We start from the raw sequence: 16,384 nt of genomic DNA, 5'->3' as shown, positions 1-16,384 counted from the left end.
CCAACTTTAGCAGCAATAACTTGAAGTAATCGTTTTCTGTAATGGTGAAAATAAATGTGAACTAGCGCTAAAGTGTATAACACAGTGTGATATTAGTAAAAAAACTTCTAATAAAGGATGGCTGCCCGGTGATACTGCCAGTACTAACAGAATAACACAAAATAAAGAAAAAAACCTGGCGCCAAATTGTCAGTGGAATGTCCTGTACTCCTCAAGGGATCCGCACACTTGCTTGACAGACCATGCAAAGAAATAAACACAAACAAACAAAGATCATAGCGCAACACTGTAGGGTGAGCAGTATTGAACTAATATACACAGACAATTAAGAATCCTAGCGACAATTAAAACAACTATTTATTAAAAAGAACTATGCCAAGACTGAGGACCGCAGGTCATCTGGAATACAAAAATTGGAGCCCTACTTACAGACAGCAAGGCTTAAACTCGCATGGTAGGAACAAGTCCTAGATAGAGATGATCTCCCTGCCGGGTAGGATCTCTGCTCCACTGCGGCTCGAACTCCAGTCAGTCCCTTATGATGGTAACCGGAACATCTCCGGCCGTGGAGGCTGGTGTGCGGGGTCCACAGCTCTGCACCGCGTTTATCCCAGAGACAGTTTATCCCAGAGAAGGGATGAGTTAGAGGAGCTCCCCAGCTAATAGAGGCTGGTAAAAGAAGTCTGAGAGACACTGCTGAGAGAGCTGTGCTGAAGCAGTGACGTCTGGTTGCAGAGGACCTTAAAGGACTAAAGATAAGGAGAGCAGGCCTGGTACACCAAGGAGGGAAAGATGCTGGAGATTCAAATTTATAAATGCCCCTGAGGAAGTAGAGTGACATCTACGAAACACGTAGGGCTAGTGGCACTGCCACTGTTTGATTGACTTTGGACTTATATGGTCGTTTGGCTTTGGAGCCCTGCTTTTCATTCTGCCTGCCAGCTGTCCCTTTAAGACTACGGGTACTATCGCGCGCGGGCGCGCAGAGACTTCCCGTTGCTCCGGAGGAGGAAGTGAGGCGTGTGTCTACACGCGGTGCAGAGCTGTGGACCCCGCACACCAGCCTCCACGGCCGGAGATGTTCCGGTTACCATCATAAGGGACTGACTGGAGTTCGAGCCGCAGTGGAGCAGAGATCCTACCCGGCAGGGAGATCATCTCTATCTAGGACTTGTTCCTACCATGCGAGTTTAAGCCTTGCTGTCTGTAAGTAGGGCTCCAATTTTTGTATTCCAGATGACCTGCGGTCCTCAGTCTTGGCATAGTTCTTTTTAATAAATAGTTGTTTTAATTGTCGCTAGGATTCTTAATTGTCTGTGTATATTAGTTCAATACTGCTCACCCTACAGTGTTGCGCTATGATCTTTGTTTGTTTGTGTTTATTTCTTTGCATGGTCTGTCAAGCAAGTGTGCGGATCCCTTGAGGAGTACAGGACATTCTACTGACAATTTGGCGCCAGGTTTTTTTCTTTATTTAATCGTTTTCTGTAAGACTTTATCAGTCTCTCACATCGTTGTGGAGGAATTTTGGCCCACTCTTCTTTGCAACGTTGCTTACGTTCATTGAGGTTTGTGGGCATTTGTTTATGCACAGCTCTCTTAAGGTCCAGCCACAGCATTTCAATCGGGTTGAGGTCTGGACTTTGACTGGGCCATTGCAACACATTGATTCTTTTCTTTTTCAGCCATTCGGTTTTAGATTTGCTGGTGTGCTTGGGATCATTGTCCTGTTGCATGACCCAATTTCAGCCAAGCTTTAGCTGTCTGACAGATGGCCTCACATTTGACTTTAGAATACTTTGGTATACAGAGGAGTTCATGGTCGACTCAATGATTGCAAGGTTCCCAGGTCCCGTGGCTTCAAAACAAGCCCAAATCATCACCCCTCCACCACCGTGCTTGACCGTTGGTATGAGGTGTTTGTACTGATATGCTGTGTTTGGTTTTTGCCAAACATGGACCTGTGCATTATGGCCAAACATCTCTACTTTGGTCTCGTCTGTCCAAAGGACATTGTTCCAGAAGTGTGGTTTGTTCAGATGCAACTTTGCAAACCTAAGCCGTGCTGCATTGTTCTTTTTAGAGAGAAGAGGCTTTCTCCTGGCAACCCTTCCAAACAAACCATACTTGTTCAGTCTTTTTCTAATTGTACTGTCATGAACTTAAACATTTAACATGCTAACTGAGGCCTGTAGAGTCTGAGATGTAACTCTTGTTTTTTTTGCAATTTTGCTGAGCATTGCATGGTCTGACCTTGGGGTAAAGTTGCTGGGACATCCACTCCTGGGAAGATTGGCAACTGTCTTGAATGTTTTGCACTTTTGAATAATCTTTCTCACTGTAGAATAATGGACTTTAAATTGTTTGAAAATGGCCTTATAACCCTTCCCAGATTGATGGGCAGCAACAATTGCTGCTCTAAGATCATTGCTGATGTCTTTCCTCATTGGCATTGTGTTAACACACACCTGAATGCTCCAGACCAGCAAACTGCTAAAACTTCTGCTTGTATATAGAGGTGGTCACAATTGCCGATCAATTAATCATTTGATAGCAGCACCTGTCTGCTATTTAGCATCTTAATTCCTATGGAAGCAGTAAGGGTGTACTTAGTTTTTCACACATGGCTTCTACATTTTGGCTTTATTTTTGTTAAATAAATCATGACACTGTGTAATGTCACGTGTTGTTGTTCATCTGAGGTTGTATTTACCTAATTTTAAGACCTGCTAAGGAACAGATGATTGTTATTATGTCCTGATATGTAAAACAATGGAATTCAAAGAGGGTGTACTTTCTTTTTCACACAACTGTGTGTGTGTGTGTTCAACCAAACTCTCCCGATATAAGAGTTGTGTAATCAGTCCCGCAGGAAGTTGCAAGGAATGCGACAAAATGCGTAGGGCTTTTTCTATTGGAGGCTCCAACATGGCTGCTTCAGGCCCCCAATTCACAACATTAGTGTGTGAAACATGTAAATATGATGTGTCACTAATGTTCTCAGGTACAAATCTATGCACATAAAAAAAATCAATGACACATCTTATCATGAACTATGATCACCTTAAGATATTGAGCTGCACCCAATATGAACAGGAGAGCCATGAGAGGTCTCTCTAATTTTATACATTACTGTACTGCAAAAAACTAAATATTAGCAGCTGGTTTTGATCAGGCTGGACACAAAAGTTCAATATATGTCGCCAAAAATGTACGATATGGTGGAATGGTTGTGTAGGTGATCGGTGTTTATGGTCTACAATCATGTTCACATAAGAGCGTTTCGGCTTCTTTGAGGTAACTAACCCCGCCCCCAGCAGATGCCTCGCACTATGCTGTGGTATCCCTGGTGAAGAGCCTGCGATCACGTGCTCACAGCTGTCACCGAGAGACCTAGCAACAAGAGCTCGCGCCGTGGAATGTGAGGGCCGGGAGCTGCGCGTGCCCGTGTGCGAGGCAGAGCGGCTGCTATACACGCATTCTTTCCGCGCCCTTTCAACCACTGTATTGTGTATTCCGATTCGGAAATATTATTATTTATTTATATATGTATATAAAAAAGGTTATGTCCTGTAGAAATAAAATCAGACTCAGCCTTATTATTTTGTCTTACTATATTTGAGCGCATTGGCACAAACCAAAATGTTGGTACAGAGTAGGATAACAGCAGTTCCTATTGAAGCTTTAAGTGCAGTAAATGCAGCATTTTTTATAAACTCATTTTTTGCTTCTCTGATTTTGATGTGGATACATTTTTGTATTAATTCAGCTGTAACATTAAAGCATGGCACATCACAGAACGTGTCACACTTTAGGAACAGAGGGGCTGTTTTATTAGTACTGATTATGTGTCAATATTTCAAATATTTCATTAGTACTTATTGTGTCATTCAAAGATAATGGGGCACATTGTATGCATCAAGGCAAAGAGAGCAATTCTGGGGCAAAATAACTGCTCCATATGTACCAAGGGGGAAAACAATCCTATTGATTTCAAAGGAACTTTATTATTTGATACATGTAGTGTAGATAACTTCCCCCAGAAATGCCCCACATGTGCCTTGGTACATATGTCGCAGTCTTGTTGCATGCATAGTGTGGGTGCCAATGCTTTCCATGACCCTCTGGAACTCAAGGGGTTTAGGAGGCGGGGCCAGAGCAGGAGGCGGGCCTGGCTCAGCGCCGCGGCTGTCACTGTGCTGCGGGCAGAGGGGTGTGAGCCGATGGCCTGCGGAGGAGGGTGAGTGAGAAATCTGTGCCTGTGAGATGCTCATGCTGTGTGTTTGATGGCTGATTCGGAGGTATGCTTAGTATTGCAGATCATGCTGCTGGATGCCGAGCACAAGCCTAGGCAGATGTCATTGAGGTGTGCTGTATGTTACAGCGATACACCTTGCATGAAAGATGCAGAGCTGCTGTTATTTCGTTGTAGGTCACTAGATTTTACCATGGGTGTTGTCTGCACATTTTCATCAACACTTCCAGGTATTTTCGTGATCATGGTAGTCATGCTAGTATATGATTATTCTCTGATTTATTTATAATCAATTGTTGGATCAACAGTGCACAGTATTTGTAAATGATAAATAAGGTAGTGTTCAGGTGCAGTCTTATCGCCCGATAAAGCTCTAGTGATTGAACACTTGGCTTAGTGAAGACAACACCCTGTGATCGATGTGATAGAAGAGAAAAGCTGCAGCCTTTCCTGGCTGTGTCCTCCAAGCTTGAATGCACAATGACTCTCTGGGGTACATAGAGGTGTGTGTGTGTGTGTTTGATTTGTTTGCATAATACATATATCTTTAAGTATGTGTACAAATATCAAAATGTGTACATAATGCAAAATACAGTGTGTCATCTGTCATCAGATTCCCTAATAAATGGGTAGAAAATCCAATCTTTAATATGTAGGTTACAAACAAATGTGACAAACAAGTGTGCTCTGAGCTCCCGTATGAGCAGATTTAGATCTATAACTGTGCATTTTGCCCCTATGGTCAATATTAGTAGTGTCTCCAATGATCCATCCTTTGCTTCTCCAAAGTTGCAATGTGTTGATAATACATTGCTGTCCCTTTCAACAACATTACCAAACTCTATGTACAACCCACCCCAATCATGTTTCGTATTACATTGCCCATAATGACACTAAAACAACCTTGTGCTAACAGTGTTACTGCACAACATGTGATGCATCTTCATAGAACAGAGTTTCATGTATGTTGTTTGTACATACATCTTGAAAGTGTATATATTACATCTGAAGGAGAAACACTTCAACATCTTCATTTGGGCTATTAAAAGGTAATGTTCTTTCAAAATCTGGACCATCTTGCTATATGTACAGATAGATGTATACAGCTCAGAAAATATTGATATGCCATCCTTACATTTCCATGAAAACTCCCCAAATAGATAAGAAGTTTTATTCTATCATCTTTTATTTTTATTAATAAATATTTAACATTTTGATTTATAAATATTGGTATTTCTTTTTTCTTCCTGGTTGTTTTTTTTTAAATTTATTTTTTAAAGTGTATATTTTGGTATTTGAGCTTGCCCAAAAATATTTATTCTTGTGCATATACTGTAGGTAGAGCTTTCTAGACAGCATGAGTTTCTGGTTTAGAAAGCTTTCCACATTTAAAATTGACAGAATTATAAATCCATCTCTATCATCTGTGACTTCATACACGTGAATGTAGGATCTCACATTCGTTAAAAAAAATTAATTGGTCTATAGTTTTCCAAGCCTCGCTGATTCAGGTTTCTGGATATTGGCAGCTCATTAATTCTAATCTAAAGATGGTACCTGTTTGTTCTCCAAAATATTTCCACAACCATGTCTATGCATGTTAATTATGCTGGTCCATTAACACTTAATATAGTAAAGTAGCTCAGTAGACGAAGGCACTATGGACCTGGCCTTAGAGTGTGTGTGTCAGTTAGGAGAGCAGGAGATGGACCGGGGCTAGTTGGAGCTGATAGCTGAGATATGTGTCAGCGTGTGCGAGTGTCACACACATAGTGACACAGATGACGGGTGGGGCAACGGGGTAGCCAGAAAGCTTCTCTCTCCCTCCCCCCACCCCCCTCCAGCGTGGTCTATGAGGTTTCAGCATGGCCATCTCGCCGCAGGTTACAGCAAGCTGATGGCTGTTTCACCACGAAGGTAAGTCCCTAACCTTAACCCATTACCACTAATTAGACCCTTAAATGAAAAACATTCCAAATCGACAGTGGAGCATAAGGACGTGTTCCGCAGCAAGTTGGAGAAAGAAGTGGGTATGGGCCTTTTGGCAGTGCAATTTGCGGCTCTTCTGTTTGCTAACTTCAGTTTTACTATTGGGGGTAGTCCCCAAAAAGGAGCCAGGCTCATTCTGGCTCATCCATCATTTGTCTTATCCGGCAGGGGCGTCCTGTGATTTTCCAATATTGACAAAGAGTCTGCAAAGTGATTTATGCTTCCTTTGATGGAGCAATAGAGCTGGTGAGGATGTGTGGTCCGGACTTATTGTTCGTGATGGACATCGAGTCTGCGTTCTGTTTGCTGCTGGTTCATCCAGTCTGATTTCATTTACTAGGGTGTGAATTCGGGGGGGATTTTTTTTTTTTGCCTCTGAATGGAATGTTCCATTTCTTGTTTTTATTTAGAATTATTCAGTTCCTTTTTGGATTGGGTTTTACAACAAGTGGAGGCGACCATGTGGGGGGGGGGTTACATTATTTCAACGATCTTTTGTTTGTCGGTTGGGGAACCAGGCAACTTTTAGGGGTTAAAATTGCCCGGTTTATGGCAGTGGGGTACTGTTCAGCTTTCACATGGTAAGAATGAATCTGTGATTCAGTTTAAATAAGGTGGGGTAGGTGTTTTCGGGCGGTGGCTGAGGCGACAGGTCTGGTGATGTCCTTCTGCTATGACTGGTGATATATATATATATATATATATATATATATATATATATATATATATATATATATATATATATATATATATGATAGTGGATGATAAAGAACCATAGGCACTCCGTCTGAGAAATAGATAGAATGGGTGCAAGTCCTGTATGGTATATATAGGCAATACGATACCGCATGTAGACGAATATCAAAGGCAGCACTCCAGATGGTTGTCAAAAATAATGTATTAGATCAACAAGACATCATTCCAACGTTTTGGTCCGCGAGCGGGACCTTTATCAAGGTGATCTAATACATTATTTTTGACAACCATCTGGAGTGCTGCCTTTGATATTCGTCTACATGCGGTATCGTATTGCCTATATATATATATATATATATATATATATATATATATATATATCCCCACCCTCTTTGAGGTGATGTAGCTACAGTGTGTGTGGTGCAATACCTGTGGCTCACAGGAGGTCTGAGCTTTCGCTGCAGGAGCCTGGGGTGTATCCTAGTACGATGGTCTTCAGCGCCTCCACCTGTAACGGATTCTATGATGTGGAATTACCCGTTACAGGATATATATATATATGTAGCCAGGTCCCCTGTGCCCCGCGACCCCCCGCCCCCCTCGTTACCTCCGCTGCTGGGGGTCACTCGACAGACCCGCCGGCACTTCTGGAGGGTGGGGGCTGTGCAGGGAGCACTCCGGTGCTCCGGAGGTCCCCGGCGGCTCCCGAGCAGGGCGCCGCCATCTTTGTTTTGCCCGCGCATGTGCAGTGAGTCCCTGCATGCGGCGGCCAGCCAGAGACATTGCGCATGCGCAGTGATAGCGCGCAAACCCTAGCCTACCAGGGACAGGCTCTTGGAAGGGACTACAAGTCCCATGAGCCTGAGGAGCGCCCCACATGATGCCAGGGAGCCAATAGGGCTGTAGAATCTCCCAGGACAGGAGATGTAGATACATTTCGCGGGCTCTGAACGGCAGTCAGGACCAGGAAGCTAGGGGAAGGAGGTGAGTGCAGGGGTCTGTGACCCACTGCATTAGGCCAGCAGCCCCCTAGGCTGAGCCCCTCACAGCTTGTGGTGCTATAGGGACAGGCCCTAGGTTAGGGACCCTGTCACATTAGTATCAGTGATAGTCAGGGATCCAGCGGACGCTGCGCTCCCCGAGAAGAGACTTGGGCTCAAGCCTATGCCCAAAGAGACAGAGACATCCTGGGTGGGATCGCCCCGGGCGGACCCGCGTGCAAGGAAGGACCGGATCACCGACGGGATCATCACGCGGCAGATCCTTTTCGAAGTTGCTTGCAGGCCCAAGTGCAGGAGCACTCGGCAGGTACCTTTATAAGTGCACCAACGAATCACCTAAATATATACCTATACTCTCACATAGTGGCAGCGCTGACCACGGGACTGTGACGATGGAGAGGATTTGGCCCGGGATTAAAGGGGTTACACCCCAATTGGCCACTCTCTAACCTCACCAGGGAGACATGGGGTTAACTGGGCTGGGGCCCAGACGTGTGATTTAACCCTTGTCATAACCTGAAAATGTATACTCCCTGTTCCCCCCTGGTTTATTGTTAATCAGTGTCTGCATCACACACACACTAGAATCCATCCAGGAGCACAAGGGTTAATAGTCCTTTAATGATTATAGCTCTTTGTGAAGTTTTCCCGCCTTTTCAGGCACCATTTTGCAGGTCCCCATTGGCCGCCATTAGGGCTCCATGCCTTCTAATGGAGAATCTTGTTGTTTTAGTCCTGTTTCCTGTAAAGACCAGCAGGTGGCGTCCGAGAGGGAGAGCGGCGGTTTCCCATTGAAAGTCAATGGGCTCATCGACTTCAATGGAGGTTCCTCAAGGTAACTTTCGAAGAACAAGTTGGCTGCCGTCCTGACCGCAAACCGCAAAGCGGATACAATGTCCTTTAAAAGAGTTAAAATCACTTGAGTAAAGTTCAACGTTAATTGGCGTGGGAATAAACAGTTCCGGGGGCCCTAGAAATAAAATTCTTTTTGCCCCTAGTTCCTAGGCTTCCCCCCACTCGACCACAACCGGGTCCCCGAATCCTGGACCCCCGATAAGGGTCGAACCGAGAAGAGCGGGTCGCGCCATAGGCTTCAATGGCGGCGGCAGAAACAGCTCCGAAAAATGACTAAGTGTGAAATGCTGTAATTTAGGGATCCATATCTCCGATTCCGGAGGGACCAGAGGATCAAGGTTTGGGGTATCTGTAGTCACTGCTCCGGCATCACTGCAGAACCATCCTTGACCCTCTTGGACGAACCCGACGGAGTATGGACCCCCTTGAAAGTTCGGGACTTTTTCCCATTGATTCTAATGGGGGAAAAGCCGCATGGTGAAAAAATGACTAAGTGTAAAATGTTGAAATGTGTAAGTCCATATCTCCGGTTCTGGAATGCCCGGAGGGATGGGATTTGGGTGACATGTAGCCAAGGTTCCGGCTTTAATGCATGCCCATTTCCAGCCCCCTCAGACCAACCAGACGGAGTATGGACGACTGTAAAGATTTGTGGATTTTCTCATAGACTTCAATGGCAGCGGTTCCCCATTGAAAGTCTATGGTAGGAAACTCCATTGACTACAACGGCGGAGTGGCTCCATTGAAACCCATGGCGGCGGAGCCCGTTGTTTTCAATGGGGATTTAGTGAAAAGCTGAGATTTCTTTTAGCGGAGATTTTTGTATTAAAATGAAAAATGATTTAATGTGCATTTGTGTAACTCCGGCTCCATAGGTCGTAGCAAGTCGCTTTTTGGATCATATGGTGCCCCAGTTCCGGCCATTAGAACTGGGAAGTTTGGTTCTGCTAGACCCAATGGAACCGGATATTTTAATCCGTTTATGTTTTATGTTTGATACTGTGTCCCAAGGTAGGGACAAAGACTTAGGGGAAATTTCTTTTAGCAGATGGCCCAAGAGGCGCCCTAATGTCTAGGATTTAAGTGTTGTTCAAAGGGTCTTGTCACCCTCCCTGTTTACCTAAGGGCGGAGGAGGCTCAAGCCAGAGCAGTCTTTAAGTGTCCCACTTCACACCTTTCAACAAAGGTTTTCCTGCCAGAACTCCAAATGATAGACTGGCTGTCATTCCTGATGCAAATGTGGGGCTTCAGAAATGAGACCCCAGAGTTCTACTGCGCATGTGCCAACTAGCAGGGGGGCATGGGTCAGAATGCTTTCCCACGTTAGTGAGTGGCTGGAGGTAATTGAAAACCAATCCCCTGTGCTTAAGGTTAAGAATAGAGGGACAAAAGATATATAAACTGCTGTTCCCTATATTCCCTTGTTGTTCATGTTTTGCAAGTTCTTCAAGTGTTCAGTCTGTTCTATACCATCTTGTTTGCTGAGAGAAACGCTATGCACTGTCTTCCTGCCAGAGGTCTTTTCATGCTTTTGGTGTCTTGATGACTATGAAGAGTGCTGTATGAACTGCCAGTCCAGATGTGACTGCTTCATCATTTCCATTTTACGTAAGTGTCTATATTTTGCCTGTTATTTGTACATATCTGTTGTGTTCACCTTTATCAAGGAATAAATTATATTTTATCATATCTAAGTCTCGTCCCAGTTCAAACCCAGGTATATATATATTTATATATAGTTTTGGTGTAAATTACAGCCTGTCAAAAGCTACCGTGACAGGGACAAAAGGGTTAACTGTGGACAGGTGTGGGGGTACACGGTGGTGGGTGTAAGGTACACTCCTAGTGGAGTGAAAGACACTTTGGACTGCGTTATATGCTGTGGAGTTACCCCCTAGGGGAAGTATTATTATAAAGTGTGTGATTATTCTGCATTTACAGTAAAGTGGTTATATACATCTCCGTGTATGTGCTTATTGTATATGTGGGTCCTGTGTATGCAACCTTCTACATCCCTAGAACCCTACACAGGTGGAGGCGCTGAAACCCAGAACGTTCCAGAGGTTCACCCCAGGCTCTCACTAGCGGAGGCTCAGGCCTCCTGTGAGCCTGACAGGTATAACGCACCACACCTGGTAACATTAGGTTCCCCGCACACACACACTATATGCGATTGGGTGGGGGAATACCCATTACATATGTATGTATGTATATATGTATGTATGTATATATGTATGTATATATGTGTGTTTGTACAATAAACACACACACACACACTCATGAGTAAACAGAAAATAACCAATTTACTACAGACTATAATATGGCTACTGGTTACAGCTACCCACCAGGCCCCGCACTGCCGTAACCACCCGCCACGTGTCCCACACTCTGTATCCACACCCCGTAGGGTATACCGAGGTGCTCTTGGACACCGAACCTTCCCAGTGTCCCAAGACCCAATCCACCCAAATGTGTGAGACAGCGCTGCCCCCACTAAAGTGTTGAGTTGGTGCACTTGCGGGATAATGGTACCTGCCGGGTGTGTCCACACCCGTGCGCGCAGTGATGCTGATGGGATCCACGGATCCAGGGACGATAACCGCGTAGCCTCCGCCTCTACGGTGGGTCCCGCATGGATTGTACCACTGTATGCAGTGTTTCTTTGGTGCAGGTGTCTGGTCCCAGATCGCCGTGTCCTGTCTGGGTCCCTCACTCTAGTACTACAGGGCAGTGTCCCTATCTATGGACTTGTCCTTGCAGCAACCACAAGCTGAGGGGAGTCGGGGCCTAATGGGGGTTTCTGGCCTAGTGCAGGAGTCACAGACCCCTGCACACACAACCTACCCCTCCTTGTCCCAACTCCGACTGGCGTGGCTCTCAAATATATCAACATCCCCTTGCAGGGGAAACTTGCGCCCTATTGGCTGCCGTGACTCAAGTGGTGCCTTGCCCCTATGCCTCCTGGGAGCTGTAGTTCCCCATGCAGAGCTGCCACTCTGTGCCGTCTGCGCATGCGCAAGTTCGCACATGCGCGATTTAGAAAAAAATGGCAGCACCCTGTGAAGGGAGCAGCCGGGGGCTTCCGGCGACCCGATCGCCTCAGCTATCAGCCCCCGATGCCTGCCACTGCTCCCCGCCGCTACTGGTGCTCATCGGGTGCACGCGCACCCCTCCACTGACAGCCGCGCGTTCCCGGAGGCAAAGGGAAGGCATAAAGCCCAGACGGGGAACCCTGGCCATATATATATCTATTTATCCTGCTAGGCTGGTAACACCGGTGGGTTGTGGGTGTCATATATGACGTAGGTGGATTAATATCGTGTGGATGCAATGTGACGCTGCTGGTATTTTGGGTATGTTGTATAATAAAAGCGGTGGCCATTTTTACTTCAATTTTGGAGTGTGTTTTTATTGGATAGGGATTGGCTGGTTAAGAGACAGATGGGTTAACTCGAGACCTCCTAACATCATGTGATTTCTCCTGAAGTGATCACATAACCGAAAATGGCAGAGATATGGTGGCACTCTAGTGCTGCGGTAACCGTGGCAATTTCAATGTAGGATCTGCATTTAACCACAAATATTTACCAATAAAAACGGGTCCCTAGAGACCGTATCAATGAAGCATAATCACTTTAGGTAATTGACAGCTGAGGAATATCCCATTGATATACAAAGTCCTTCATTAAGATTCAAATAGCAGCCTAAACTTATATCATATGTAAATAACGGGTACATATTCCAATGAAATATTATTTATTCATGATGTTAAAACTGCATTCTGCAGCATTGTGCTTCTCCATTCTGTAAGCACCAAGAGGAGTCACACGTAGCCTTTTGCCCTTCCTTGTGTTCCTTCCACTATCTCTAGTCGCTTACACTCCGTCCTTGACTCAGAAGGTAGGAGAGACTCATAAGTGTGGTCTGGTAGGGAGTGGTTGTGGGAATCATCCTTGTGCTTTTACAAGGGATTAAAGGGTACAATGCTATGTAAATCATGTATTTATGGGTGGACCAGCAGTTTTACATTAAATGTGCCATCCTGTTTAGGATGATAATAAATGGTAGTAAAATATTTAAGTATATGGGTTTGGAATTAGACCGCACTACGTATAATGAGAGAACCTATAAATCAGTGTATCGAAAGTCATAGGAGGTGGTGCACGCTGAGGGAATACCCATGCAAGATCGATGTCATTTTTTCTTTGTGGGAACGGGCCGGAAGAAGAGCCTATTGGGCTTGAAACATTACTGAATGCATCCACACCGCTATATACACCATTTCTGGTTTGTTGCCTTATATAAGAACATTTTTAATCTTGGTTATAAGCAGTGCTTCTTTTGTAATAATAAATAAAAAATACGTTGTCATGGAAAGATGGCGTTGTGTGGTGTCGCAGCATCACGTTGTCATGGCAAGATGGCGTTGTGTGGTGTCGCAGCATCACGTTGTCATGGCAAGATGGCGTTGTGTGGTGTCGCAGAATCACATTGTCATGGTAAGATGGCGTTGTGTGGTGTCGCGGCATCACATTGTCATGGCAAGATGGCGTTGTGTGGTGTCGCAGCATCACGTTGTCATGGTAAGATGGCGTTGTGTGGTGTCGCAGCATCACGTTGTCATGGCAAGATGGCGGAGTGTGGTGTCGCAGCATCAATTTGTCATGGCAAGATGGCGCTGTGTGGTGTCGCAGCATCACGTTGTCATGGCAAGATGGCGGAGTGTGGTGTCGCAGCATCACGTTGTCATGGCAAGATGGCGGAGTGTGGTGTCGCAGCATCACGTTGTCATGGCAAGATGGCGGAGTGGTGTTACGGCATCACATTGTCATGGTAAGATGGCGGAGTGTGGTGTCGCAGCATCACGTTGTCATGGTAAGATGGCGGAGTGGGGTGTCGCAGCATCACGTTGTCATGGCAAGATGGCGTTGTGTGGTGTCGCAGCATCACATTGTCATGGTAAGATGGCGTTGTGTGGTGTCGCTGCATCACGTTGTCATGGCAAGATGGCGGAGTGTGGTGTCGCAGCATCACGTTGTCATGGCAAGATGGCGGAGTGTGGTGTCGCAGCATCACGTTGTCATGGCAAGATGGCATTGTGTGGCGTCGCAGCATCACATTGTCATGGCAAGATGGCATTGTGTGGTGTTATGGCATCACGTTGTCATGGCAAGATGGCGTTGTGTGTTGTCGCAGCATCACGTTGTTATGGGAAGATGGCGTTGTGTGGTGTTACGGCATCACGTTGTCAAGGCAAGATGGCTGTCATGGGAGAGGGGGTTTGGCCCGGTATTAACGGGGTTACACCCCATTTGGCCACACCCTGCTCTCACTTGGGAAGCAAGGGGTTAACTGGACTGTGGTCCAGTAATGTGTTTTTTACCTTGCTGCAACATGAAAATATGTGTTCCCCTGTTACAATGTATTATCACCATGTAAGTGTCTGCACCACACACACACTGGGGCTTAAGGGGTTAATGAGCTACAGTTTTAGGAAAATACAAATATGTGTGGTGTCTTTTCAGAAATATCTGGGCTTCAAAAGGCTTGATTGAAGTTGGGTGTGAAAAGTACAGAGGGGGTTTGGTGTATGTTAATACCTAATTTGCAGGCCAAGTGTATATTGCTGGTAGAGACAGCTAGGACGCAGGTCTGGAGCATTGGGTGTGAAATATAGCACCTGTGACAAACGTTCTCTACACAGGAGGCCCAGCTTCAAAGCATTTCTTGACAAGGGGTTTTATGGGGGCCAGGTGTGCGTCTACAGAAGGAGATATCAGAATGAGTGACCTTATTAAATATAAGAATATCATGAGATGTCCTCGGCTGAACATGCTAAAAATTACATATGTGTATCCGTGGGACCGAGTCGCAAATAATGGTTACAGACACATGATGTCTAGCAGGTACTAAGAGACAGATATTAATATTTCTCTTAATTTTAGTATTACACTGTAATATTTAGTCTCATTGGGAGCGTCATGCGTGCCGGAATGTATTAATATGTCTCCCGTGCCAGTAAGTATTACTGAACTGAAGTTATGAAGTTATTTAGATAGGAAAAGCAGTTTTTAAACGTCCTGGGGTGGGAGGAGTTTTACTCTGGGGTAAGACTGTCAACCTCACCACTGATTTATGACAGGAGTTGGGTTTAGGTTGTGTTCAATGGAAAATAACTGTATATAAACAAGGCTCAGCCTATGCCCATTGTCTTTGTGTCATTCTGAGATTGCTGTATGAACTGCTAATCAAGATTCATGATTATTTCATCATTCCAACTTTAAGTAAGTGCATATTTTGTCTGTTATTTGTATATCTTGTGTGTTCACTTTTTCAAGGAATAAACTATATTTATTTATATCTTAGTCGTGTTCAGTTCAACCCAGGTATTTTGGTGTATAATATAGGCCTCTCACAAGTTCCCGTGAAAGGCTTGTATTAAACTGGTGGCAGCGGCGGGATTGAACTGAACCTGTATTACAGTTTACTGCGGGACTCTGTAATACAGTGGGAACTCGAGGTGAATTGCGAGTTCCTAAGACTAAAGATATTGGAGACACAGTGTACAACATATAACACAAGATATGGCACCACCTCACTGTTCCCCTACTTGTGAGAAGCATTGCCTCCAGAACCAAAGTCCCGGCCATCCGTGTGACTGGAGCCGGGCACCGAGACCGGAGGAGTGCATCAAGTCGGCGCGGGAACCTGCAGCCGGCAAAGCTGAGAGAGAGGCGGCGATCGGTGAGCATGAAACCCGGCCGGCTGATCAAAGAACCACCGCTGCAGCAGCCGTAACCATCAAATGGACCCAGCTCCGGGACGGCAGAGACTTGGGGAGGGAGCGGGTGGTCTCGGAGACCACGGAAGTCTTGCACCAGGAGAGGTAACGGCCGTTGCGGTGGCACGTCCATTTTCCCTGAAAGAGCTAGCACTGGTGTGTGCGTTGGGCGAGATGTGGTTCCCGGCGAAATGGACCCAGTTCATGGCGTTGGTGCCGCACCGACCCGCTTACCCCCTCCCAGAACCCGGCGCTCGAGCAACTCCGCTCTGGACTCAGCAGCCCCTTGCGGGGGATAGTCCACTGGCGGCGGAGAAGCTCCGGAATGAGCCTGGTGATCGAGCACCTCTGCTCTGGACTCAGCAGCCTCTTGCGGTGGGGTAGTCCACCGGCGGCGGAGAAGCTCCGGCAGGCGCTGCGGCGCTATCACTGCCAATCAGCGGGCCACAATAATGCCCGTTGCCCGGACCGTGCGCGGTCGGGCGAAGAAGCCCCTCAGGGCCAGCGCTCACGAGCTGCGGAAAAGATGACCCAGTTAGCAGCATCCTCTGATGGCTCCCGCCCAGCCGGGGCGACAACCCTTCGCGGGACGTCCCCTGGAGAACCTGGCCGGGCTGCATCGGCAACAGCGGTGGAGAGCAGCGGCCATCCATCTGATCCCGGCGGAGAACCGGCGGCGGCAGCGGAGAAGAAGCCGCCATTCCGGCATCCTGCCGGCGGCAATGTTATTTGGGGGGAGGGTTGGGGTGTGCGGGAGGTGGGCGATTCACATTGTTTGGCGGAGTCGGCGATCCCCAGCGATGACCG

General features: G+C 46.3%; 1 protein-coding gene across 2 annotated transcripts in view; it reads left to right on the top strand.

Annotated features, from left to right (window-relative positions):
- The first annotated feature begins 4,115 nt into the window (after positions 1–4,115).
- SCRN1 (secernin 1) overlaps positions 4,116–16,384 on the top strand; it is a 56,372-nt gene continuing 44,103 nt past the window's right edge. The window contains exon 1 of one of the 2 annotated variants that reach the window (XM_075586869.1): positions 4,116–4,240. In XM_075586869.1, the coding sequence (XP_075442984.1) occupies positions 4,224–4,240 (17 nt within the window). In that variant the 5' untranslated portion in view covers positions 4,116–4,223. Of the gene's footprint in view, positions 4,241–4,281; positions 4,302–16,384 lie in introns of those variants that run through there. The other variant, XM_075586870.1, reaches the window with a different exon arrangement.

The sequence above is a fragment of the Ascaphus truei genome, chromosome 2, assembly GCF_040206685.1.
Source record: "Ascaphus truei isolate aAscTru1 chromosome 2, aAscTru1.hap1, whole genome shotgun sequence".
NCBI classification, from domain to species: Eukaryota; Metazoa; Chordata; class Amphibia; order Anura; family Ascaphidae; genus Ascaphus; species Ascaphus truei.
Note: the sequence above shows the minus strand (reverse complement) of the source record. Positions and strands in the feature narration are given on the sequence as shown.